This window comes from Chroicocephalus ridibundus, chromosome 7 (genome assembly GCF_963924245.1).
Source record: "Chroicocephalus ridibundus chromosome 7, bChrRid1.1, whole genome shotgun sequence".
Classification (NCBI taxonomy): domain Eukaryota; kingdom Metazoa; phylum Chordata; class Aves; order Charadriiformes; family Laridae; genus Chroicocephalus; species Chroicocephalus ridibundus.
This window is the reverse complement of record NC_086290.1, coordinates 41,810,302-41,835,830: the sequence shown is the minus strand read 5'-3', so window position 1 is coordinate 41,835,830 and position 25,529 is coordinate 41,810,302. Positions and strand designations below refer to the sequence as shown.

The 25,529-nt window shown below is 39.8% G+C and overlaps 1 protein-coding gene across 2 annotated transcripts in view; it reads left to right on the top strand.

Moving 5' to 3' along the window:
• The window catches only part of BARD1 (BRCA1 associated RING domain 1), a 43,089-nt gene that overhangs the window by 7,519 nt on the left and 10,041 nt on the right, over nucleotides 1-25,529 (top strand). For both annotated transcript variants that reach the window (XM_063342375.1, XM_063342377.1), the window contains 6 exons: nucleotides 2,895-3,889; nucleotides 12,241-12,321; nucleotides 13,038-13,210; nucleotides 20,997-21,105; nucleotides 22,584-22,719; nucleotides 23,774-23,866. In XM_063342375.1, coding sequence (XP_063198445.1) covers nucleotides 2,895-3,889; nucleotides 12,241-12,321; nucleotides 13,038-13,210; nucleotides 20,997-21,105; nucleotides 22,584-22,719; nucleotides 23,774-23,866 — 1,587 coding nt within the window. The remainder of the gene's footprint in view (nucleotides 1-2,894; nucleotides 3,890-12,240; nucleotides 12,322-13,037; nucleotides 13,211-20,996; nucleotides 21,106-22,583; nucleotides 22,720-23,773; nucleotides 23,867-25,529) is intronic.

The window sequence follows — 25,529 nt, the reverse complement described above, 5'->3', positions numbered from 1 at the left end:
TATATAGTAATTTTTTTCATTCCTGTTGAAACACAAGACCTGACTTCCAACTTTGAGACAGCAAAGAATTCCTTTGAATCGATTTTTCCATGAGCAATTTTCTCTGAGGGTAGTTTAATTGAATGCACTTAGCTACCGCGTATTACACTCTTTGTATAAATTAACATTTACATATAAGACCATAAGATCTCCCGTTCAGTTTCTTAGCACTGTGTCTCTACTCTCTCCCTCTCGCAGCTCTGTGTCCATCAAAGGATTTGATTTTTGAGGAGGGTAGATCGGCCATTTGTCCTTATTACTTCTACACCCTGCATTGTACGCTCTGGAAATGGAGGAAAGGGGTAGCAGAGTCTAAGAATAACCTTTTTTGCAGATGCTGTACAGAACTGTTCAGGTAAAGTTGATGTTAGCTACAGAGTATTCTGAAGGATAGCGTTATTGAAGAATGGCTGAGAGACAACACGCACCCGGGCAGAAATTGCTGTGTCTTCCTCAGAAGGCTATGGAGATGCCCTGGATGCGCGTGACTGGCCTCTCCATGTGACACATTTCTTACATAGTATGTGTGGCCTTTTAATCATGTTTGGCGAGTGCCTCCCTGTTCTAAAACATGCAACGTACTCTTTTACACCTGAAACAGTTGCATGTGAGGAAAACCAATCCTGGGAAAATATTTATTTGGTGTATTTTCAGCAGGGTTTTAATACCTGGCTAGTAAGTCCCTGCTGAGCAACCAGTAATGACCAGTTCAGTTTAAGAGCCCTGTGGTTGATATTTCACAAGCTTTCTTGCTGCCAGAAGTGGTACATACATAGCTTCCAGTGTAAATACTTAATTGTGTTATGCAGCTTTAGATCCTACTTCTGAAAGACAGTGCCTTTGATTGAATTTGTCACTTGGAATTCAGAGTCTTATTGTGCTGTACACATCAAAAAGAATTCTGGACATCACAAAATTGTTGCACAAATTACTTTTGCAAGCTGATTTTATTCTTGCTTTTAACTGGGAGATGACTGGTAGTTCTAGCAAGGTAAATATTTTAGAAGGAAATCTAAACAGTGAAGGCAAGACAAATAAATAGTAACTGTGTTTTATATTTTGCATCTGTTTGCAATCAAGCTCTTTTTTTAGATATTATTGTCAGAATGAAATTGGCTATGATATCTTTCCGAAGGCTAGCTAGTTATGAGATTTCAGTCTCAATTTCAGTACTTTTTTTCCTGTTGGTACCAGGCTCAGCCCTGCAGGAAAACCAAATAGCTGCAGCTCTGTACTGATGATTATCTTTAGATACCTAAATGAGTGATTAGCTAGCCTCAAGCTGTATTCTTAAAGACACTCCGATGCCTTACATATTACTCTAGTTAAATCTCCTAATATCTAGCATATTTTAATTCAAGGGGTAAGTATGGTAATTTAAATCAAGATTGAGGAAACATTTAACCTTGAAATATTGCTTTAAAAGAAAACTGCAAATGTCTATTTTGGTGTTGAATTACTAGCTATACAGTTCTGTTTTAAGTGAAATGTCAGACTTTTTTTTTTTTTTTGTGGCTGAGTGATTGGGCCTAGTTTGTCTGCTATCTGTGAGTTCATCACGGCTTGCTGTGGAAAATAGGCCATAAATAGAAGAGGTGGTATGGAGAAGACAAACCATCCATAGAAAGTTAATGCACTGAAGTGAAAGTAATACATTGTTGTAGTGAGGTCTGACTTTCACTTTTAATAATCAAGACTTCGTATAGTTCAAGAATGTTTAAAAAAGCCCCACTAATCTCGGTTTTAGTTCTGTTTAAAAATAATAACAATACCCTACTTGCCTCACTAGGCAAAAATTAATATTGGTTTCGTGATTGGTTGCTATAAAAAAAATCACCAGGGCTTTTGTGAATGGTAGCTTAGTCCCTGAGGTTGGAGGCAACAGAAGGTTGTGCATTTGCTTTGGAGGACTTATCCAAGTAACATAAAATAATGTAGGTTTCCAAGAAGGAGTCTCTAAAAAAAATCTGTTATAGTTCTTCTGCACTGAAAGAGATGTTGTCAAATTAAATTAGTGTCTAACTTAGAGGTCACTTTATGCTGCTTAATTTATTCTTAAGCCATTGAGGACACCATTTATAGTCCTTGTTCTCAACTGTTATTTCATGCGTTAGGAGTACAGGATATTCCTCCGTCATCTTGGTTATTGATTTGTAATATGCTCTACGATGTGACTTATAAAACTGCTCCCCTGCATATTTTTAAAGAAATGTTTGAGATCATCAAAATGTGTAGCTTCCTTGGAGTTATTTACTACCAAGGGGTAAAGGATCAAGTGACAGGACACAATTACTTACAGATTTTCTATATAGTCCTCTGATTCATCTGCTATATCTGTGGAATCAGTCAAAATTTGTCAGGAACGTTCAACGTTCTTATAAGGACGTTACTTTTGCTTGCTTACAGTTATTCTTCCTGTTCATCTTCAGATGAACTGTAATACCTTCTTAGAAAATGGTTTTTGTGGGTGCACAGACTACTTTGTTAAACCCGTTTCCAAGGAGGGCTAAGTGAGAGAAGCAGCTTCTCTCCTCTCTGTAAACGCGGTCAGAAGTCTTCCGTGCCCATGTGCCTTGTGCACCCAGACATATGAGGAAAGGTCTCTACCAGGGTGCTCACTTGCCCAGCAGATAGCTTTAGCTGCACTGGAATCCCTGAACTCCAGTGGTGTGTGACCTTGCCAGTTGTTTTAAAGCCATTACACGTGTCTCTTCAGAAGAAATGAAGGCACTCATAGGTTGTATTTAGTAACACTTCATCAGTTATTACAGTTGTTATTCTGATCTTTTTCTCTTTGTGATGTTTTACTGACAAGTACTCTATCAATTATTTTTCTTCTTCCCTGTTGCATTTAGATTCAATGGAAGATATGTCCACACCAATGGAATCAGACTTTGGAAAAAAGAATAAGAAGGAACAGATAAAAATGTGGTTCAGCCCAAGAAGTAGAAAGATTCGATGCATCCTGAACAAGAATCAGCCTGAGACTAAAAGCCATGACCTTTGTCAAGACACATCTTCAATTTATGATTTCATTCCTTCCCCTCCTTGTGAAAAGCCCTCCAAGCAGACAGAAAAGCCACCACAGAGACAGAGTAAGAAGATGAAGAAGAAACATCTAGCAGACATTAACAAAGTGTGGAGCTTAGAGAAGCCTGAGCAGAAAGGAGGAGTTGAGGAGAAGACTCCTAAGGAAAAGCGTGTGACCATCTGCAGTCAACTGGTAGTTCTGTGCACTCCAGAACCAAATAGCCCTGAAGAGACACCTGAGGAGTCTACAAAGGAAACGGTCTCCAGCAAAAATACAGAAAATGTGGAAATAGCACCACGGGTAAAATCCTCAGAGAAGAAAAGTAACAGTGAGGTTGCATGTCCTGTGCAAGTTAGCAAGGAAAAAAATAGTGCTACAGAGACATCGCTGTCAGTAGAAAATGAAACTACACCTTTAAAACGTGGAAGGGAGCAATCCAGACTTCCAGTTACTTCTCAGTCTAAAAGACCAAGAACTGAGAGGAGCACTGATGGGAAGTCAGGCAGGCAAGCAGATCGCTCTGAGGAGTTACCTCAGGGTTGCCCTATCTCCCCAGCAACTGGACAGAAGACACCAGTTCATGTTTCTTCCTCTGTATCAAAACTCACTGGCACCGTAATGAAGACAAGAAGCTCTGCAGTCTTTCAAGCGATAGATAGTTCTTCACTTTCAAAACCTCCCTCTACCCCATCTTCTTCTAAGTCCTGTAATCGAGTAGGAATACCACACAGTCCTTCTGTGTTGAAGTCCCCTGGTGGTAACACAATTGCCAGAAGAAATTACAAAGGAGAGACTTTGCTGCATGTTGCTTCCATCAAGGTAGGACCATCATCTTCTAGCAGTCTGGCAATTTAAATGTATACTTTGTGCTAAATCATTATACAGAAATACCATGTGGTTAATAAACTGCCTAAACTGGTAGAATTGATTCACCCGTAAGCATCCTGACATTTATTCAGCACTTCTGTTTGTCGAGACAAAGGCTGTTCTTGATAAATAACTGTGTCCTCTTTCAAGGGCATTCTAATAAGACACTCCTGCTGCATGAGACCTTTTTAAAAGGAAGTGGCAGCTGAGCTGAGTTGAGTTCAAATATCTTACTTGATACCATTGATATGGAATGAGGAACGAGAAAATGAAACATTGTCCTCACAGGACTAAAGAGCTTTAAAGGATAGATCTCTTGTTACTTCTCGTCATAAGTCCTGTATATTCCTCTTTATTAAAGCACTGTTTACAAATTATCCTTCCATGATTTGCAGGGAATTTGTAAGGAATACTGTCGTGACTGAATGGTTCTAAAAAAATTGATCTGCCTTGACAAGTTTTCACACAGTTATGGTTTCCAGCCATATGTCTGATATTTCTTTGGAACACAAATATTTCATCTAAGAAAAAAAGAGCCTCTCTGCTGCTTATTGTGAGACTTGGAGTAAACAGCGATACGCCAATAAGATGAATTTTCATTGCAAAGCATTTTTAAGATTAACGAGTAAAAATCAAACAGTTCATGCTATGGACGAAAAGAATAAACAAGTTTTGATTATTCAAGTTCAGCTGGCACTGCTTGTTGGCGTTGGTACAGCCCTCTGAAAAAGGGATAGGGCTATTTCAGTGGGCTGAAAAGCTGACCTCCAGCTGTAGTGTAGGCGGTGGAGTAGGCACACACATCAATGGCTTTTTCAGTCTTGTGTGTGAATTCATTTTGGTGTTGTCTTTTAATGTTTATAATTATTGAGCTAAAATGGGAAGTTGCTTCTGTTCCTCATTAGTTCGACTGTGGTTTTAATCCGTCAATTCCCTTTGCATTGAGGTGCTCATTAGTAAAGGCTTGTTTAACTAGGTAGGGCTTCAGGGTGATCCCAAAGTTACCACTGTCTTTGAAATGTAATTAAAATAAGGCAGGGAGAGCGGTCTTTTGGCTATGGTCATAGCTTGCTTGCACATATCTTTGTTTCCAGCGACTAAACTTCTAATGCAACTCTGAGAAAGTTGTTTTACTGTCTCTGAACCTCAGTTCCCCATCTGTAGAAGGAGGTTATATAGATTATCTCCTTTTACTTGTAGTGTTCTTTCTTCTTGTTAAATCTTGCTTAATCATGGGTATATTACAGCATTTTTAAGAAGTTGCTGCATCCCCTGGTAGCCGGTAAATGTAGGCACAGTTCCTAGTCCATGTCAAAGTGGATTATAGAATCACAGAATGGTTAGAGTTGGAAGGGACCTTAAAGCTCATCTAGTTCCACCCCCCTGCCCTGGGCAGGGACACCTCCCACCAGCCCAGGTTGCTCCAAGCCCCGTCCAACCTGGCCTTGAACCCCTCCAGGGATGGGGCAGCCACAGCTTCTCTGGGCAACCTGGGCCAGGGGCTCACCACCCTCACAGCAAAGAATTTCTTCCTAGTATCTAATCTAAATCTCCCCTTTTTCACTTTAAATCCATTACCCCTCATCCTATCGCTGCACTCCCTGATAGAGTCCCTCTCCACCTCTCCTTGTAGGCCCCCTTTAAGTCCTGGGAGGCTGCTATAAGGTCATGGGGTTTGGTAACATTCTGCTTTGTGGAGCAGTCAATGAGAAATAGTAGTGATTAATTGCCATGAATCCGCTGGGGATGTGTGGCAATTGCAAAAAAACTTTTTTTTTTTTTTTTTTTTTGCATGCAAGTATCTTTCGTATAACTAGATCACTCTTCGAAGTTGTAGAACCCTGCTATGGAACTGATAAATGTGTTTTCTTGAAGAAAATGGTCTTGAAAATACTAGGTTTTATACTGTATGTATATTCTCATTGTGTTTTGTTTTGTTGTTTGGGTTTTTTTCCAAATAGCATTGTCATTTTTTCTGTTTCTGGAAGAAGTATTTCTCTTCCAGTTTTGTTCTGTAGGTGATTTTTTTTTCTTGTTCTTTCCACAGCTAGTTATGCTTTTCCATGTGTGTAATGGGATACAGACTTGTAGCTGCCACCCTCTCCCCAAAGTGAAATAAAGTCTAATTCTCTGGGACTTCATTAATTATAAAAATAAATCTGTATTTTCATTAGCTGTTAGGGTCTAATACCCTGAATTTAATTAAAGCTAATTGAGTTCTCCCTTTTTTCTTATTTAAAAGAGATAATAAACAACATTATCAGGCATTAAAATTAAGTGTATTGTGCTGTTTCAAATGATTCTGAGGGATTGTCCCCGTTTACTACTACTAGTTATTAACTTACTGAAATCAAAATGGTTCTCAAGAAAGGTTCTAGTGTGGATGAACTCAACGCTGAGTTAAACTCATAATTTAAAATAAATTTGGCTCTTCCCATAGCAAATGCCAGTCATGTTTATCTTCCTCCATAGTCATTAAAGGTGAAACTTCCAATTAGTTAAAATACAAAACGTGACGCTATTGCACTCCTAATATTCTAAACTGGTGGGAAATTGCCCATTCAACAGCACTTCCGCATAGGAATTTTTTTAAAAATAGCAAGTAAAATAACACGTTGCTCTTCTGTGGCAATTAAAAATGCAGGACGGTACTACTTAACTAGTTAGTGCATAGTCTTTAATCTATTATGGAGAGAAAAAACAATCATAGTTTCTTAGTACAGTATTTCAGGTCTCAGTTGTGCCTCTGTTTCTTCTGCATTGAGAAGGGAGATGATGGGGTGGTTCACAGCGTGGAATCGCTGCCGTTGTGGATCCCAGGAAGAGGAATAGCAAACTGCAGTGCAGCAAGGACAACAGAGGACCATGGCAACAGCCACATGGTTACAAAGGAGCGGATGCGGGGTAGCTGGGAGGAGGTTTTGATTTTTATGCTTCAAGTTAGAAGCAATTAGAGAGTTGTCCCTGTTCTGAGGAAAGAAGAAATTGCATCTATGCAGAGCATCTACTTAGTCTGAAGAAAAAGAGAAGGCGCGTTGGGACCTGTTTTGGTTACTTCCTCTTCCAGGGAGCCTTTATTTTTGACAGTTGACCAGGAGGGCCTGCGTAAGGGCTGCACCCATGGCTAGCCTGCTGTGCTGGACTCTTCATATTCATTATACTTAACGCTGTAATAACTACTAGATAATTCCTTCTGAGCCTGTGAGACTGTTCTTCCTTTTTATTGCTTTGTTAACAGTTAATGACACATTAGAAAGGAGAATGAAAGAAGATTTTGTGGTTCTGTGAACATGTGATGGCCAACATCAGAATACCTTTTAGATCTGTCTTTCTTAGGTGTCTGACCCAGTCAGCTGTGCAGTTCCTTGCTTTTGATACTGGATGGGTATGTATCATGGCTGAGTGTTGGGTCACACATGCCCGTGGAAGGAACATCTCCCCTCCTGCCTTTCCTCCTGAGCCTTTAGGTACAAGAAGAGAGTTGTGCTCCTGTGCAGTTGGATGCTCCCAGCCTCCCTGAGCAAAAGGCAGTGGATGGACAGCATCATTCCTGCCAGCTGCATTATGGTTAATGAATGCATCTGTTGGTCCAAGGTATTTTTGCCCAGACCTCGTGATTTTGTGTGGCAGGTGACTTAGCTGTGTGTGTAATATCTGTTTCATTGGAGAGATGCTGGCAGGCACTGGCAGGATGACTCAGATGCAGGTATAGCACCTGCTTTGAAATTTTAGTTTGACATTGACTCTGACGTTAAAGCCAAGTGGTATAGGAACGGTAAGCAGCTTCTTTATGAGTAGTATCCATATATACTGGTAGCTTAAGACAAATATGAAGCAGTGTAATGGTTTCAAATGCAGAACTTAAGAATATGCAAAGTGTCCATGAGTCAAAGCAATCTGTCTTTCCAAGTGCTCATTTGAAAGCTTGGAAACAAATTGCCATTTCTTTTTTCAATAATGCTTGGTTGTTACATCCCTTTCTGAGGTGGGTTGAACTTAACTTCTTGAGTGTTTTCTTTTTGTTAAAGGTTAAACATAGCTACTTGTGTGGTTGTTAGTTAATAGATGGTCTGCTGGGCAGCGAATTAATTTAGAGAAATTTGAGGTGAGAAACCTGCTGGTTCCTGGAAAAAGTTGGTTGGAGCATTCACAATTAGTATAACCACTCTGTAATTCGTATTTGCCCTCTTTGAGTTCTAAATGAGTTGTAAATAACCTAGTGTTCCTCCTCTCTGACATAACTTAAACAAGCAAATGTATTTCGGTTTGAAAATGGGGGTTTTGTTCATTGACCTAAAGATGGAAGTCGCTTGGTTACCTTTGCAAATAAAGGGAGAAATGTTTAGTTGAAGTGGTTCAGGTTTTTAGCTTTATCTTCTCCCTAATTCTTTGGATCTCTTTCTTTTGAACTGGCAGAATATGTTTTCATTAACTTAATAATTTAAATGTGATTTTTGGGTGGAAAATATCTGTGGTTAATGGAAATAGTAAAGGGTAAAATGGAGCTCCCCTCCCTATAAAATAGAGCAAAAAGGAGACTTGCAGTTCTTCTTAACCATCTGTCTGTGTTAAAATCATGACACAATTGACTTGGGGGAAAAAAAAAAAACCAAACCAAAAGAAAAAACTTTGTCTAAGCCAAGTGAGGATGGTTTTTCTGGGCTTATGCCATCTGCGTCTGCAGGAACTAAATTCTCATCGGGAGGGAGGTGTTTGTAAAGCTGTGTAAATACCCTTCCCTGTGTAAGCTAATGCTGTCTTCCACATCTGCCAACAGATGGCCCCAATGCCTTTCTTGCTTCCAGGGTTCTCAGAGCTCCCTTAAGCTGCAGCAGAGGAAGAGCGAACCCCATTGCATTATTGTGTTGTCACTATACATACGCTTTGTGATGAGCTTAAAATGTCCTTTGCTTTTTTTCTTCTAAACGGATAATTTGAAATTCTGCAGTAGTTTCTGCCTCTTCAGAAGCTGGTTGTAATCCTTCATTGATAATGAGATTTAAAAATAAACACTTCCCTGTGAATTGTTAATGTTAGTGTTTTTCTACCTTGTGTTTGTCCTGTTCTCTACTGCTGAACAAGTAGTATCTCCAGTTATGTTTCCACTCTGCTGTTGCTACAGACTGCTAAGACAAGCTGTGAGGGCCCCTCGTTGTATCATCTGTATGGTTATAACCCCGTATTTGGGACTGGTGATTTTACGCTCGCATTGCTAGATCAAGGAAACTCAAGGGGCTAAATGTAAGAAGTCTATTTCAATGCTAGTCAAAGCACAACTTAATGAAGCATGTTTGATTTAGTAATCTCAAAGCAATAGGTGGGTATAGGGGTAGTCTCTTCTGCTTTCTTACTTGTGGAGGGAAGACATATGGTATATAGATATTTGTGGCTGAGTCTTGCACCTATGAGGTGCTTTGCCTTTCTTGTTTAGAGTTGAGCAAAACATTTATTAACCTCTAAATGTGTGAGTAATTCCATCAGCTCTGATAGAACTGGTCAATATGTTAACTGCACTTTTTTTTTGATCACTATCAGGTGATGGTGACCCTCTTGCAGGAGGGACCCTGACACGTGTCTGCTAGGGCTCTGCTTCTTGACATTTAGTCGTCATCTTTTTTTTTTTTAACTAAATATTGACAATATAGTAACTGACTAAAGAGCCTCTGAGGGGACAAAAGGCATGTTCTCCTAGCTATGAACAATTTTGTTAACGTATCTCTTGTAATCCCGATTGACAGCACCCATCCAGTCATCACTCAGTACAACTGGTGTGACAGCTTCCCCTCCCTTTCTGTCACTCTCATTGCTAGGTGCTGGTCGCAGGGAGCAGGTTCCATTTACAGCTGTGGTGATGACAATATTTTTCTTCTGTAAACAGCAAAATACCAATTTTCTAATTCTGAGTTAGACCTGGATTTCATTCTGTAAATGTTGTCAGTATTGGTGTCCACACCAGCAACGTTTTCTTTGATGGAACTGTAGTAATCTCGTACAAATCAACGTTCACATAACTGTTCTGAAAAGCTGTGATACTACCTAATGCCCACACAAATTATTAACTGTTCTTACTGCTTTAAAGGAGTATTCTTGAAATGTCAAACCCTTGCTGTACGTGTTTGCAAACTTAACTTTAAATGATAAGCTTAGATCTCACTCATTATAGATAATTGTATCTTCTCTCTGTAGAAAAAGATCTAATGCTGAGCACTGTCTTAGCTGCCTCTGAATAACTCTGCAGATTGATGCATGTCTCTTGCAACTGTAAAGTATGCCAACAGCAGCGTATTCTTTAATTGCTTTGAAAGGTAGCACTTTGCTGGGACATCTAGGTTGTTAATATAATGCATGAAATTTATCTCTGATGTGTTAATTTGCTTGACTGTTGTAAAGCAAATTATTCTCACTGTTTTTTTGGTGAATTTTGAGTTTACAATTGTTGCTTGCTGGATTTGTTTCTGCTGAGCAGTTTGTCTTCATGTTTGCTAAATTGTTACTAAAGAGTAAAGATTATTTTGTTTTTTCAAAGTGTTCCTTCATAACAAAAAATGGGATGAAGTTTATTTTTGTTGTATTTAAAGCTTCATTTAATGTTCTCTCACTTTTTCTAAGGCACGCTGTGGAGTAACAGTTAGGAATTCCTTGACTTGCCACTACTTAAAGGCACAGAGCTTTCTGTATACCATGGACCAATCTTCTCTTCCCCCGCTCCAGGTTCTAGTATTTATATATGGCAAGTTTGACCAAGGGCTAGAGCTAGATACCAGTTTGTGTATTAGCCTTTTCATTGGGGATCACAATACCCTGGTAGAGGGAAGGTGCCAGCGGTCGTCTTGACATGCTTGGTTGCAGGGGGAATATCCTAAAAAAAAAAAAAAAAAAAAAAAAAACAAAAAACAACCCAAAACCAAACTAACAGAAAAACCCCAACAAATAAAACTGGTACACTAGTGATTGGTGGCAAAACATGTGGAAACTCAAGATCTACTTTGCTAGCTTAGCCTTTGAAAAACTTGCATTATTTAGGTAGTTATGGTCATTAGATGATATTTTTTTCGTTACTTGACAATAACTTCCCAGTTACCCCATCAGCTGAGAAATGGTGCGTAACTGCTCCTAGTCTGTAGTGGTGCGGGTGAATCAGTGCTTTGGCCTGAGAGGTGGTACCTGATGCTGAGAGGTGTGGGACAGCCTGGCCCCATTAGTTGTGTACCTGCAGCTGTAGAGCGTTCCCGGCATTGCAGCAAAAATTTTGGAACAGAGTTGAGAATTCATTCCAATAGGGCAAACCTTTGCAATTGCTGCTCTGTAGTAACAAATGCCAGAAGCGGGAACTGGCTGAAATGGCACAAAGCGAGTTTTACGTGCTGGGGGTGCAGATGGTGCTGTGAAAGGAGAAGGGGGTCGAAGTCGGTTTGGTTTTACTCTCTTTGGGTTACTTTTCCTGCCTGCTTTAGGGCAACCTGCACTCTAGAGATTTCCTTGCCTCAGGTTCTACAGGAGTCTTCTCCTTGCCTATTTATAGCTGCATCTGAATATGCTCCAATCTAATTAGCAACTTTCTCTCTTGTCTTTTATGAGTGTCAAAACCGCCGATTCACTAATTCTGTCCAGTTGCTTCCTTCACCTTGTCTCTGCTCAGCCTCTTCCCATAACCTCTGCATCAGTTTCCACCCTTTTCCACACACATTTCCTTGCTTATAATAAAAACTGAATATAGTGTTCTTCCAAAAAACAAATGAAAACTATTTTGGGAGAACAACTGTCAGAGAAAACGTCAGTGAGATTCAACATGAGTAGTAATTGCAGTGTTAAATAAAAGTCTTTCCCTTTTTCTCTTGACTTGTGGGAAAACAATTTATAGAAGGTTGTCAGGCTTATTAATCTGTTTCACCTCTGCATGTTCCTAGCCAGTTATTTAGATTAGTTTGAAAAAAATCCAGTGTGAAGGACAAGGAATTTCTGAAGAAATGTTCCTGATTTTAATCATTGCAGTTGACTCTAGTGGACAGATTGCGATCAGCAAAAAATTGTCCATTTATTCTGAGTTAAGCCTTATGTGTATTGTTTTTATGTAAAAATACATATTTGTGTAAAATGTGTAGGTGCATCTAAATGAATAATAATGATAAACTGTGGTCTCCAAACCAGTCGGCTTTTTGTTATCTTGACAACATCTAAACAGAAGACTTGTATAATTATATTTTTATTGCAGCTAAATTTATAATTCTGCATCTCTTAAATTTTTGTTGTCTTTGTGTATCTTTTTCATTGCTTTTTAATAACTGTGTTTTTTTCCTATGTAGGGTGACTTAGCAGCTGTTGAAGAGCTGCTGAAAAATGGGGCAGATCCGAACGTCAAAGATAATGCTGGCTGGACGCCACTGGTGAGTGGTGAAGACTTTTTGCTGTCATATATCTTCTGATCAGATTTCATTTCATCCCTCCTTTCCTCTCCTATATTTTAGTTCCCTTTACATGCATTTAGGTGAATGCAATTGAAGAAGTGATGATAAATTCAAAAGAATTTATTAGCAACTACTGACCTGCCCAAATCCAACTCTCCTTTGCTGGAGTAGGGCATGATAAGGAATCTATCAGCCTGTGATTCTGCAAATGCAGAAAATATAACTATGATAACTAGATAATGATCAGTTGCAGGCAATATGTATATTTTATGGGTTCTTAATGTCCTCAGTGGTTTTTTTACCATTTTGGAAATATATCAAGTAGTTGAATGAAAAAAAATTGCTCACTTGCATTACAGAAAATAAACAAAAGGTTCTTTTCAACCATGACTTCTTCCTCTCCTGAAGAATACTCTTGTCAGAGTCTGTAATCTGGGAGGCTTTGTTCCCTGTAGTCTAATTTGCACACAATTGGCCTTTGTTCAGTTCTTCGCTGTACTTTTTATTAACGCTGGGTTCCAAGGTTAATTCATGTCAGGAATGTAATGCAGTATCCTTGCATCGTCTTCCCCAACCATCTACTGAGAGGGGTTTGAGAACAAATGTGGTGCTAACTGGTGTGACAGAGGTCCTTCCTCTGAATTCTGTTTCACTTGAGTTTTCTCTCTTTGCTACTTATGGCTTTACCCAACTAGCATGAGGCATGTAATCATGGGCACAAAGAAGTGGTGGAGCTGTTGCTGCAATACAAGGCGTTAGTGAATACTACGGGGTACCAGAACGACTCACCGCTTCATGATGCTGCCAGGAATGGGCACGTGAGCATTGCTGAGCTGCTGCTTTTGCACGGTGCCTCCCGTGATGCAGTGTAAGTACATGTGGGATGTTATTTTAACGGTGGCATTAGCTACAGCTACAACTTCCAGGGTGTATGTTAAGTAAATATGAAGCAAAGCTGGTAATAAATGTGATTTATTTGAAGTGAGGAGGTGGGTGTTAAACATATGCTCTGCTATACTTATGTCCCTCTTTTCCGGGTCTTTCCTTTCCGTTTTGCCATGTCCTAAGCTTTTCTGAGGACATCCGAGTCATAGATAGCTGGAGTATTGGAGGCTGTACTAGGAAAGTAACAAAACATGCTTACCCTGTTCTTACACTTTTCTGCTGGCATCTTGTTATAGCTACTGTCAGATCCAAGATGCTGAGCTAGATGAGTTTTGAACTGCTACAGCTGTTTTTTGTCTCTTTACTTTTACTACACTACTTACTAGCATAAGGTGTTTCTGTCCCGTCTCTTCTGCCTTCACAAATGGCATAGATACCGGCTGAGATTTGGGGAGTGTTTTATATTTTTTCCATTCGGGATCAAAGCACTTCGTACACTTTTAATTAAAAAAAAAACCCCAAGCTTAGAAATGTTTTCAGTTGAATCTTCTATACAGTTATGCCTCCTGAAGATTTTGGCACTTGTGTATAGGAGGTGCTAAAGTATCTGTTAGTCTATGAATAACCCTGCAAGCTATTATTTCAGACAATAAATGTGGCTTTAGGTGTTGTAGTATTGTGCCAGGGCCTGTGTGTATAAAATTTGAGTCCAAAGCATGTTGTCAATAGGTGTGTGTATATAGTAACACGATAGGATGAAGTCTTGCATGACACATAAAGAAGCATAAACAAGTTCTGCTTAATCACTTCAGCTCTTGAAGCTCACAGAATTAAGTTACTCTGTGGAAAAGCACAGAGTTTTCAAAACCAGTCCTAATCTTGAATATAGTGGATCTAAAAAACAACAAAACATCCCTCAAATCTTCAGCATGAAAAGGTAAAACGTGAATCATTTCTTCATCTTCACTTTGTTCTTAAAGAAGAAAGACCAGCACATTACACCTTGAAAAGCTGACAGCTTCGGAAACTCATTTTCAAGCCACTTGAATATTGGAAACTCGCTGTGTGACACTTACCACTTGTCTCTCTGGTATTTGAAAGCGTAGCGCAACACTTTTGCAAAGCAATGGCTTTGATGGAAGATTCTGACAGAAGTTAGGTACTGGAAGATTTCCACAGCAGAGACTCCAAATGCCAACAGTGGACTCCTCAGGTCTCTTAATAACCTTAGTCTCTGACACATGCGTGAGCAAACGTGACTTCCTATTGAAAGAGGAACTTTTTAATCATGGAACGAAAGACGTGTGTAACCCTTAAGCTCTGGCTTAGCTTTTCACTGAGTAATGGTCAGTTGTGTGTTAAAACCGTGTGACGTAGGATATGTCACATCTCTGCAACCAGCTACCTCTTGCAGTACCCTGAAGTATGAAAAATGGCTTCTAACCCTCTTCTCAGTATGCACTGCTCTTGACTTAATCTCCAGGGTGGTTGGAATCTCTAGTGCATGGTGCTAATAAATATATTTTTTTTTTCTTTTAACTTAAAATTTTTTTGGGAACAAATTTAGCTGCCTTTAATCTTTGTTTCATTTGTCTGGCAGAAGGAACCACAGGTGCTTTGGCAAAAATCCAGTCCTGTACGCTCCCCCTCTGGAAAAAATGAGGCTTCCAAATCATCTGTGGGCTCTCTGTCTCTGTCTGAAATGCCTGTGACTGTTGCATTGATGATGGAAAAGATTGGGATTTCCTCACACCCCCGTTTTTACAGAGAGCATTAGAAACAGAGAAAGGGATATACAAGCAAAGTGTTTAGTAAATAGTAAAATTTTACTGACCTTTTCCAAATGCTACCAAGAAACAACAGAAACAAGAACGATATGTCTAAGACTTCTGAGAATCCATCTTGTGCCTCCCTCCCTCCCTTCCTGTGCCCTGCTGGCTTCCAGCAATGAATTGTGCTATGATCTTTCCCTGGATCATGGTTTTTGCAAATATTACAGGGTTTTTTTCCTGCCACTTCTGGTAGTCCTAATTAAACAGTGGTTGGATTTGTCTAGGAAAGTGGATTTGAACCTTCTTTAATGTAGAAGGCTTAAATACTTTTTTTCTAGTGGATGTAGGTGCCCTTATAATGAAGTCACATCTGACAAGAAGCTTCCTTTTCTTCACTGACGTTTTTCCTAGATCCCTGAGACCTACAGACTATGGTTTTAGAAACAGGAGGTGAGCACAGGGTGATCACTTGAGATGGTGCAATTATAGTTCTTTTCAGTATGACTAGTTATAATTGGCCTCTTCGTACTTAACGCAGGATCTGCTCCCCTTCACATTTTTACTCTAGGATCTTTAAAGTTGAAATTAAGCACTGATGAGTAGAACTTGCATTTCTTCTCAAAGGTTTATTTTCGTTAGGAATATATGTAAGGAGCGCCTTAACTTTAGAGGTGTGTGGTGTTTGAGCTAAGACTTCGCCAAACCAATTTTGCCAAACTGATACATTTGTCTAACGTGCCTTTTTATTTTTCTGTGTATGAAATTCTTTCTAGTCCTTTTGTGGCTTCTGGTCCTCTTCTGGGTTCTTCAGGCTCTTGGTGAAGTAACTTTCAGTTCAGGAGAAGGCCCTCTTTATCCTCTCAAAGTGATTCTTTATTACCCCACAGGGTGGGGAGGAAAGTTTGATTAGTTCACTGTGGTTTCTTAAAGTCTTTTACTTTAGCTAAGCTAAGTAAAACGTGAACATGATAAATGTATTCAAATGTGACTTGAGACACTATGGAATATATAGCATGAAACCCCACAAAAGTGACTGATGTCTTGCCGCGGTTTTGTCCACAGAATTAACTCAGTGTTGTGTCTTAATGTCCCCTGTGTGTTGGAGAGTTAATCTACTGGAAGAAAAACAGAGCCTGTGTTGAATAGTCTGCTTAGAGCAGTAGTTTTGAAATTTAGTGTGATACTCAGTTGTGCACGATTAAATATTTTTTAAGGATGTGCAGTATTTACTGACTGTATGCCCAAAGGTAGGTAAGATCCACCGGTCTGTAGAGGGATGTAAGATACATCTGGGAGCAAATTGAAGTCTGAGGGACCTCAGTTCATGAGGTGCGCAGATATTAGCATAACCTTAGCCATCAGACAGCTGAGAATTCGCAATTTCAAATTTAAACCATCAGGGTCGCAGACCCATCAAGTACATCTCATTCCAAGTGTCTTTCAGGCTAGTTGTTTTTCTCCTCGCATGTTAATACCTAGTGCATTGAGAAGTAACTGTATGCAATATGAAGCAGCTACATATCTTTTGGACCAAGTGAATACAGATGAAGGCTACCTCTTTTTGCCAGAAAGCAATCCTAGGATTTCGGTATTTCTTGGCAAAAAAAATTTTTGGGAAATCTGTAAGATTTAATACTTGTGGCACTTCGTTTGCCCTTTGAAGCTTTCACTGACTGGGAAAGATACAAACTACAAATGAAAAATATTATATGGACCAGTGGACCTATTAATTGTCCTGCTGGTCTAGTTAATTTTTTTAAGTTAATCTCCTACACATAACTAATTTATATTTTTATAGCTTTTTTCATGCGCTTACTCTCTTGAATTCTGTCTCTTTTCCTTGCTTCACAGCAAGCCAAGTGATTTGAAAAATTAGATCTGTGCATTTGCAATTTCACAGTACTTCCTAAATGCTTTCACTCAAATGGGCTATCTTGCCAGTTCTTCATGCACAGTCAGTTTAGCATTAGTAAAAATTGTTGTGTTACCCTGATTTTTTTTAGGTGTGAGTTGTCTTTGAGTAGTTGTGAGTCTGAATCTGGACAAAAAAAACCTGTGGAAATGGTTAGGGATAGACCGTGGTCTTCAATTTGAATAGCATAGGATCAAAAACGGTTTATAACCTGCAGTTAATTCCAGGAGGCGTTAGACCTGTGACACTGACATAATTTTGTCGGCTTTGTCTAAGTCAAGGTAGTGCAGGACTCTGCTGTGCAAGTGCAAGACAGTATGGTTAACTTCCTCCTGACAGCAGGTTAATTAAAACCCTGGCCCTGTTTGGATATCTAAGGCGGTCTCTCTGGCTCCACAGATTAAGTTTTTTTTCCCTTCTGTCAGGTTCAAAAAAGATTTCTGCTTACCACACTCCCGGGATGCGAGCGCTGACTGGAAAGCCCCAAACTGGTCAGATTTCCATCTGGGAAATACAGTACTGCTCTGGGACATGGTTGCAGGGCTTCCATTCAATACCGAACTCTTTTTGCAGGGCTGGGGTAAAACTTGGTTTATACTCCGCTGTGGAACAGCCAATAACTTCTGGTGTCAAAACGGAGTGGCTTAAAACTCCTGATTACAAAGTATTATATAGCCATTGTTTGCTTGTATCAAAAGCTGTGAAAGTTTGGGGCTTCTCAAGAATTGACAAGGGTGTGTCTCCCTGTTTGTGCCACTGGTTGCTTATTTCCTGAAAGTTTCTGAAACATTTAGAAGGTAAGCGTTAACTTTCTTTTTGACTACAGCAATAACTTCTGTTGTTTTCATACCTAAGACTTCAGCAATGTCGCACCGTAAACTAAATCCAATTTCTAAAGCTTTTCATAAGAAGTTCTTTGATCTGTCTGTCCTTAAGATATCATCTGTCATCTCATGTAAAGTCCTACTCAGCAGATTACATTAAGTTGCTCTTCATTGGTCTCGCCTTTGTTCTCAGCACAGACATCCTGCTCTTTGATTGGAATTTGTTCGAGCTGTAAGAGCCCTCTACTGACTACTCGGTACCTTGATGACTGACTAATAGGAGACCGCTTGCATCAAAGGGTACATCTGACTCTTGAATGCTTGAAACAACGTGCAAAAAGCTCCACTTGCATTCTGGTAGAGAGAAATATGCCTTAGAAGACCTTATATTCTAGCTGAAGCACCAGAGACACTTATTTCTCTCTTGTAGGAACAATTGTGTCTTCCATCTGAGTGTGGAACTGGTCCTGTTAAGCAGTCATGTATGCTGGACCCATTCTCCACAAACCCAGACCTGTAGTAGGAGCACAGAGAGTTATTGATATTTCGAAAAATGTTCCATTTGTATATTAGGGTGGACCTAATGTGCATGTCTCGCTTAATTTTGTTTTGCAAATGGGATCAAAATTCATTTTTTACTCTGAACAAGGTGGAGGATTTCGCTCGTTCAGCTTGGCTGAGTAAAGACAGATTTGAGCACGCGTGTTTGCCATAAACTTCTGTTTCCTGTTCTTGTGCGTTACAGCTGTTCTTGTGTCTGCATTGATCTGGTCCTTGATGTTGACCATAAGGTTAAAAATAATACACATTCCTAATATATTAAAAATGGTTCCTCAGATAACTGCACTGCCAAGTGTACCAGCTCAACAAAGACTGGGCAAGGTCTCTTTCTGATCATGATTACTTACTTTTGGGGTGGTTAGTGGCTGCTTAACTAAAAAAGAACAAATCTGGTTTTCATCCTTTTTCTTTGGCAAGGATGTGTAAATTACAGCAGTACCATACTTGAAATCTGTCGTTAGGATGTGTTCCTTCTCTTAGTTTTTATTTTGTAAACCCTCTTTTCTCCTGTTTCATCTACTTTTTCTCACTTTCTTAAAGCTCAGCAAGCTGCTTTGTTGCAAATTTTCAAAACTCTTAAAACCATCCCTTGGGCTGGTGTTCCTGTTTTCAGACCTCAGCTCCCAAGTTTGTCAGATTTTACTTCAACGACGCCAACTTTAACATCTTACAAATAGCCATTAATTCTTCAGTGCTGCATAATGACAGGATAGCATTTTGCAATACACTGGTAAGAGGCAACTGAAATGATCTTAAAAATGCAGAAAAAAATTTTAAGTGAATACACAGGGAGTAGCTGGAGCTTTTATTTTTACAGTTTAATTGGCAAAAAATGTTCTGTATTTAACTGTGATGGCCTATATGTTTATCTATGGTAAACATTCGTGAGTTTTTGGTTTGTTTTTTTTTTCCAACAGTCAAGGATCTTACTGTGACTTACGGGGGGGAGACACTCCCAAACCTCTGCTACTGATGCGCAGTGATTTCCTCCCCCTGCTTAGTTCACAGTGAAAGGTCAGCCATCTAGTCTAAAGGTGACTTTAGTCTATGTGCTAATATTTTTATTTTATTTTCCCCGCCCCTCTCTGGATGCATTGTTTAAAGGAACTCTGCCCTGCAGCAGTTTGAGTCAAATATGGCCCTTATTTAAAGAAAGGGCAAAGCTACCCTGATGGTGCATGACAAAGCAGGAACAGCATGACAATATTTAATGGGCTACAACTCCCAGGGCTGGGATGAGATTTAACCAATTCTCTTTTAGTCGGCAGAATTTGTGTTATGCTAGTTCTTTGCTCATTAGTAACACAGAAGAGCTTGGGGTTGGTGATACTGTAAAATTAGCAATTGTGAAAATACCATCCCAGAATCTTCTGTGTGGGATTTTTGTGGATTGTTGTTTTCCCGGGAAGCTGTGTTAGTGAGCAGAGCTCTGTCGGGAGCTGGGAGAGGTGCTAAGGGCAGATGCATCCTTCAGCTTGGTACTGGTCAAAGCCCCCCCCATTAAATCAGAGTGAAGACTTAATGATTGGAGGTTCTCTTCGGGCTGGATTGGGTTATGGTCGTATGTGGAATTCCCTGTAGATCTTCCTAGATTCCTACTCCGCACAGCAGTGTGCGGCTAAGAAAGACACAGCGCTTGGAAGATGCAGAGATTTTTTGACCTCTTTAAATGTTTCATTGTTTGATGACTAAGCTTGCTGGATTTCAGATACTGAGTCAGGGCTATGTTCTCGGTGACAAGCTTCCCCTTTCTAACGAGCTCTTATTATGCCTTTTGAGAGCCAGAGCTACATGAGGTGGGGAGAAGAGGATCAGCTGGAATCACCATTATTTTCGCAAAGGGCAAAGCAAGCAGAATATTTCCCAAAAAGTACTGTCAGAGGATCGTGTTTGTTAATGGCAATTATACCTGTTCTGCAGTTTCAAGCTTTCCTCCGCTCACTCCTGTCCTGCAGCTGCAAAGTTGTGTGAAGAAGAGATAGAAGCCATGGCTGTGCTTGATGCTGTGTTTATAGCAAATCATATCTGTCTGAGTAATGCCAAAAGAATGAGGGAGGAAATGGGTCTTGAAGCATATCTAATAACCATGAGGTGCCACAAAGGATGAATAGTGTTCAACAAAATTGGCAACCAACTAAAATTTGAATGAATTGGCTGTAACGTGCGCTGTGGAACAGCACACTGAGGGGAAAATGAGATGCATGCTCAAATTTTGGAAGTGCGAGGGAGTCACAGTTCCCCAGTAGGAAGCAGGTAGCTTTTCCCATAAAAGCACAACCACATCAAGCTCCAATGTTTAACACAGATCATAGAATCTTCTGACATGGCTTTTATGGCAAATGGGTAAGCCAAAAATACATTTTTCTTGGTTATAGGACTGCAATGAAAGTTTAAAGCTGAAATTTCTGGCTCTTGCAAATGATAACAAAGTGTCTCTGGAAACAGCTTTAACAAGGACTGTGGTTTATTTAACTGAACACACTGCTCTGAACATCCCTTACTCCTCAGCTGAATGCAGCAGCTTGTAATTCAGTATCCATCTGTCTTGGATGCAGTTCTTACTTGAAGCTTTGTGGTTTTTAGCTGAAATTACATATTAATAAGAAAGTGGGAGGGAAAGCTACCCAGCTAATGTGCCCAGTTAGTTAAGAATCAAGTCACATTTTATTTACTTAAACCCATCTGTACTTGTTTTGCCAGTAATATATTCGGTCTGCGGCCTGTGGACTATGCAGAAAGCGAAAAGATGAAGTCTGTGCTAATGTTACCAGTGAAGAATGAATCATTTTCACTTAACCAGCCCCGTGAGGTAAGCGTGTGTGGCTTTTGTTTTGGTTTGCTTTTTAAAAAAAACGTAATTTTATCCTGTAAATATTGAAGGCTTGGACCTAAGTACAGAACATTACCTGCCTTAACAGGGAGACTTTAAATAGGTTGGGATGTTAACTTGGACAATATTTCTAGAGTGTATGCGGGATGCTTGCAGGCTATGGTATTCTGTGTTATCATAGCTTTATCTGGGAAAACAAAGAATGCTTCTTGTAATGTGGCTTCATTCTAGGAGAATGAACACTGTGTTATTCTTGAAGTATTGTTGATTGAACATGCTATTGTTGTTGTTTTCTGTGTATTTACATTTGTTCTACTTGCCGAACTGGCTGAAAGCAGCAGCAGTCTTTACTCCAGGTGCTTTTTGTGTGCCTTTAAAAGGCTGTTCCAGTATTGTCCTTTGTCCAACAATAAAGATGTTGAGAGCAGTTGAGAACAGCTTTTCGAAGATTGTTTTGGGGGTTTTGTTTTTGTTTAACCCCTCTTTTTGCCAAAGATTTCTCAGGATTTGTGACCAAAATCAGGTTATTCAGACTTAACGAGTTACTGCATTACGAAATGCTTTGTGCTTCCTAATGAATGGTGATTAAACTCACCTGGCTGGTACAAGTAGTCCTGTTCTGCTCCAGGGTATACAGCTTGTTGTGATCCCTCCTCACTGAGGTAATAAGATACCCATTGGGCAAAAGTAAACTGTTGGAGCTAAATCGGCAAGGATATGACCGTTCCTCCCACCTGTAGCAAATGTAAGATACAGCTTTTCTGTCTCAAACAAAACACTCAGCATTTGTATTTGCGTTGGGATGAGTGTGCCAGCGGATGGTTACCAGCTCCTACGAATGACTTGATCCATATGGAATCTGGGAATACTTATGAAGACCCAGGAGCTGAAGTATCACATCTTTGTCAGCGTAAAACTTGAGCAAGCAGCTCCTCTTACTTTGCCTTAGTAGTATCTGCATAAAAAAACCCCTTAAGCATTCATTACTCACAGGGCAATGGATTAGGGACTGTTTTAGTAAAAGGAAATGCAGGTGTTTAATTATGTAGCATATCTGTTGGTCATACTTCACTACAAGTAGGAGGCTTTACTGCTTCATTGGGAAATTTGGTTCTCCTTCAACACCGCAGTCAGCAAGGCTGTTTATACTATGTTCCACCAGCTAAATGTGTGCATACCAATGTCTTAAAAAAAAAAAAATAAAAGCAAGGAAGAAAAAAATTGATGCACAACTGTTTTGGTACCTTGCTTAAGCTAAATGAAGTACCTCTAATGTCAAGCTTTTTTCCTCTAGAGCTGTTTTTTTATAGAGAGATTTATTTATGGACCCTGCCCACTAAGTTTGCCATGAATTGTTTTTCAAAATACTTATTCTTTATTAAATAAATCTGTCAAGTTAGTTGCTTTCTTTATGTTCCCAAACATTCAGCTTACTGTAGGACTTTCTGTTCATGCAGGCACTAAGCCCTAGCCAGCAAACAGACGGACCCCTTGTTCTGCTGGGGAGCAATCTTAGTTCCAAGCAACAGAAGTCGCTGATCAAACTAGCAACAGTTCTGAAGGCTCAAAGGTGTACGGAATTTAACAGCAGAGGTATGCAGTCTTCTTGAAATGTCTATGTCTAAACATGAGTAACTACAGTTCTGCACTTTATCCTTTAAGATACAAGCTGCAGCAGGGTTGGTTTTTTGTCGTTCCTAATAAGTGCAGTTTCTGAAATCCCCGAATTATAGCAGTAGTAGAACAATGATGTCTTGTGTTGCATGTAAATGCATATAAAGCCTGCCTCATTAGTGAGGCAGGAGACTTCTGGGGGAGCCACAGTTTGACATGATATTATCTGTTATTTAAAATCCGTAAGTTCTGCTTGAAGACCTCTTCTCTTCACACTTCTTTTACCAACTTTTACCGAGATCTCTGCTCATATGAGACATCCTGTAAGGTTTTTTGTCTTGCAGAAGTGAGTCTTGGGCAGATGCTGCCTTTAGAAAGAACATGTCACTGACTACAAGTTGACAATTTTTTTTTCTCACATGTTACCTTCCTTCAAATTTTGTTCTTCATTAAGAGGATGGGGCCAAATTATGTGGCTTGAGGATCATTTTTTTTTTGTTGTTCCTTTTTGAGGGGGGGGTAACATTGTCTTAATCCCTCCTATTAGTTTTTCTTTGGAGTGATGCTTCTCCTGCTTGTAAAAGAAATGCTAAGGTAATTTTCCCCTACCATCTTTCACACCCTGATTAATACTCCAGAATTATGAGTTGAGTTGTGTTAGCTTTGTGTTAAAGCAGTGAGATTCCATAGTAGGATTCCTGTCAGAGTTAAATATAACTTTAAAAGGACTGGGAAAAAAAAGTGCTATCCTGTAAACCAGAACCTCCTTTGAAGATTTATGTGTTAGCTTAGAACTATAAAAGCATGGCTTCCCTTTTTCACAGCAAGTATATGTTGAAACCCACAAAACTTCTAATAGGGCTTCTACTTACTCGTATGTTAGTCTCAAAAATCACATACTTGTGCTGGAAAGAGTGGTTCATAAATTATTATAGTCTGTTTATTATTTAAATGGTGATTGATTGCTTTTCAGCCAGGCATGGCTCTTGATTTTTACATGCTTTTACTTCTACCGATGTAATCTTTCTCCTAGTAACTCATCTTGTTATCCCTGATGCTCCAATGCCAAGTACTGTCAAATGTATGATGGCTGTTCTGACTGGATGTTGGGTCCTCAAGTTTGAATGTAAGTATAAAATATATGGGGTTTTTTGGGCTTTGTAACCAGAAATTGTAGATGGGATTCCAGAGAAAATTTTCGACAACTGCCCTCGTATCGATACTATCAACATAAAGTGTTAGGGTTTTACTTTTTAATCTCCTGAATGACTAGAGATTTAATTAAATACAACTAGTCCTTCCTTGGTAAATGTGTTCATTTCATTATTAGAGGTACTGGGTAGGTACTCTAAGTATCAGTGGGGAGTGAATTTGTACATTGCTACATTAAGAAGGATTTGGAAGATTAGAAAATATCCTGGGAGAGGAGGAAGGAATTTATTAAATTCTTAGATTTCTTATAAGCAGCTTCCATTGAAATTGATAGGAAACTTGCGGTGTGTGATCAAGACCTGCGTACTGGAGTGTTCTTCAACTAAAATAGTAACTTCCAGGGAAAGATGACATGCATAGCGTGCCCTTAGCATGAAAGTAGTTTTGATGTCATCCTTCATGCAATCTGTAATTAGTTTTTATGCAGTGCCTGCTTTTTTTTTTTTATACAGCTGTTCTGTGGACTTCCACCCCAAATTCTGGGTTTTATTTGTTCATTCTAATGTGTTTCTTAGTATCTGCTTTCATTGTAGTTGTAAAAACCATCTTCTTCCCCTTGACCTTTATGGCTAAGTCCTTTTAGCTAATAAGTACACTACAAATGAGTTAATCATCCATGGAAAACTCACAGACAAATTTAATGCCAGTTTTCTACTGTGTGACTAAACATCAGAATATAAGGGTTCTTTAAATTTTCCAGACACTAATGCTTATGAAGGCACTGCTTCAAGCTTCAAAAGATGCATCATAGTTTTTCAAATAAGACACATCATCAGACTCTTTGAACCTTGAACTTTTGCACAGTGTTCATTTGGCTTCCAATAGTCAGTGGACTTGTTCCAGGCTTTTTTTTAAAGGGTCCGTTGAATTGGTGTCCCCTCAGAAGTGTTTTCTATAACACCTACACCTGTTTGTGGCCTTATAAGCATTTGCAAAAGGAAAACAGTTGTGCCCAGCAGGTCAAGGGAGGTGATTCTGCCCCTCTACTCCACTCTGGTGAGACCCCACCCTGGAGTATTGCGTCCAGCTCTGGCGCCCCCAACATAAGCAGGATATGGATCTGTTGGAGCGTGTCGGAGATGATGAGAGGGCTGGAGCACCTCTGCTATGAATACAGGCTGAGAGAGTTGGGGTTGTTCAGCCTGGAGAAGAGAAGGCTCCAGGGAGATGTTACAGCAGCCTTCCAGTACCGAAAGGGGGCCTACAGGAAAGGTGGGGAGGGACTCCTTATCAGGGAGTGTAGCGATAGGATGAAGGGGATTGGTTTTAAACTGAAAGAGGGGAGATTTAGGTGAGATATTAGGAAGAAAATCTTCCCTATGAGGGTGGTGAGCCCCTGGCCCAGGTTGCCTAGAGGAGCTGTGGCTGCCCCATCCCTGGAAGTGTTCAAGGCCAGGTTGGACGGGGCTTGGAGCAACCTGGGCTGGTGGGAGGTGTCCCTGCCCAGGGCAGGGGGGTGGCAGTGGGTGGTCTTTAAGGTCCCTTCCAACCCAAACCATTCTATGATTGTGTTGTCTTTGTGCTGTGATTCGTACAAATAGGAGTAGCTTCTTGTTGAATATGTGACATGGAGAAAT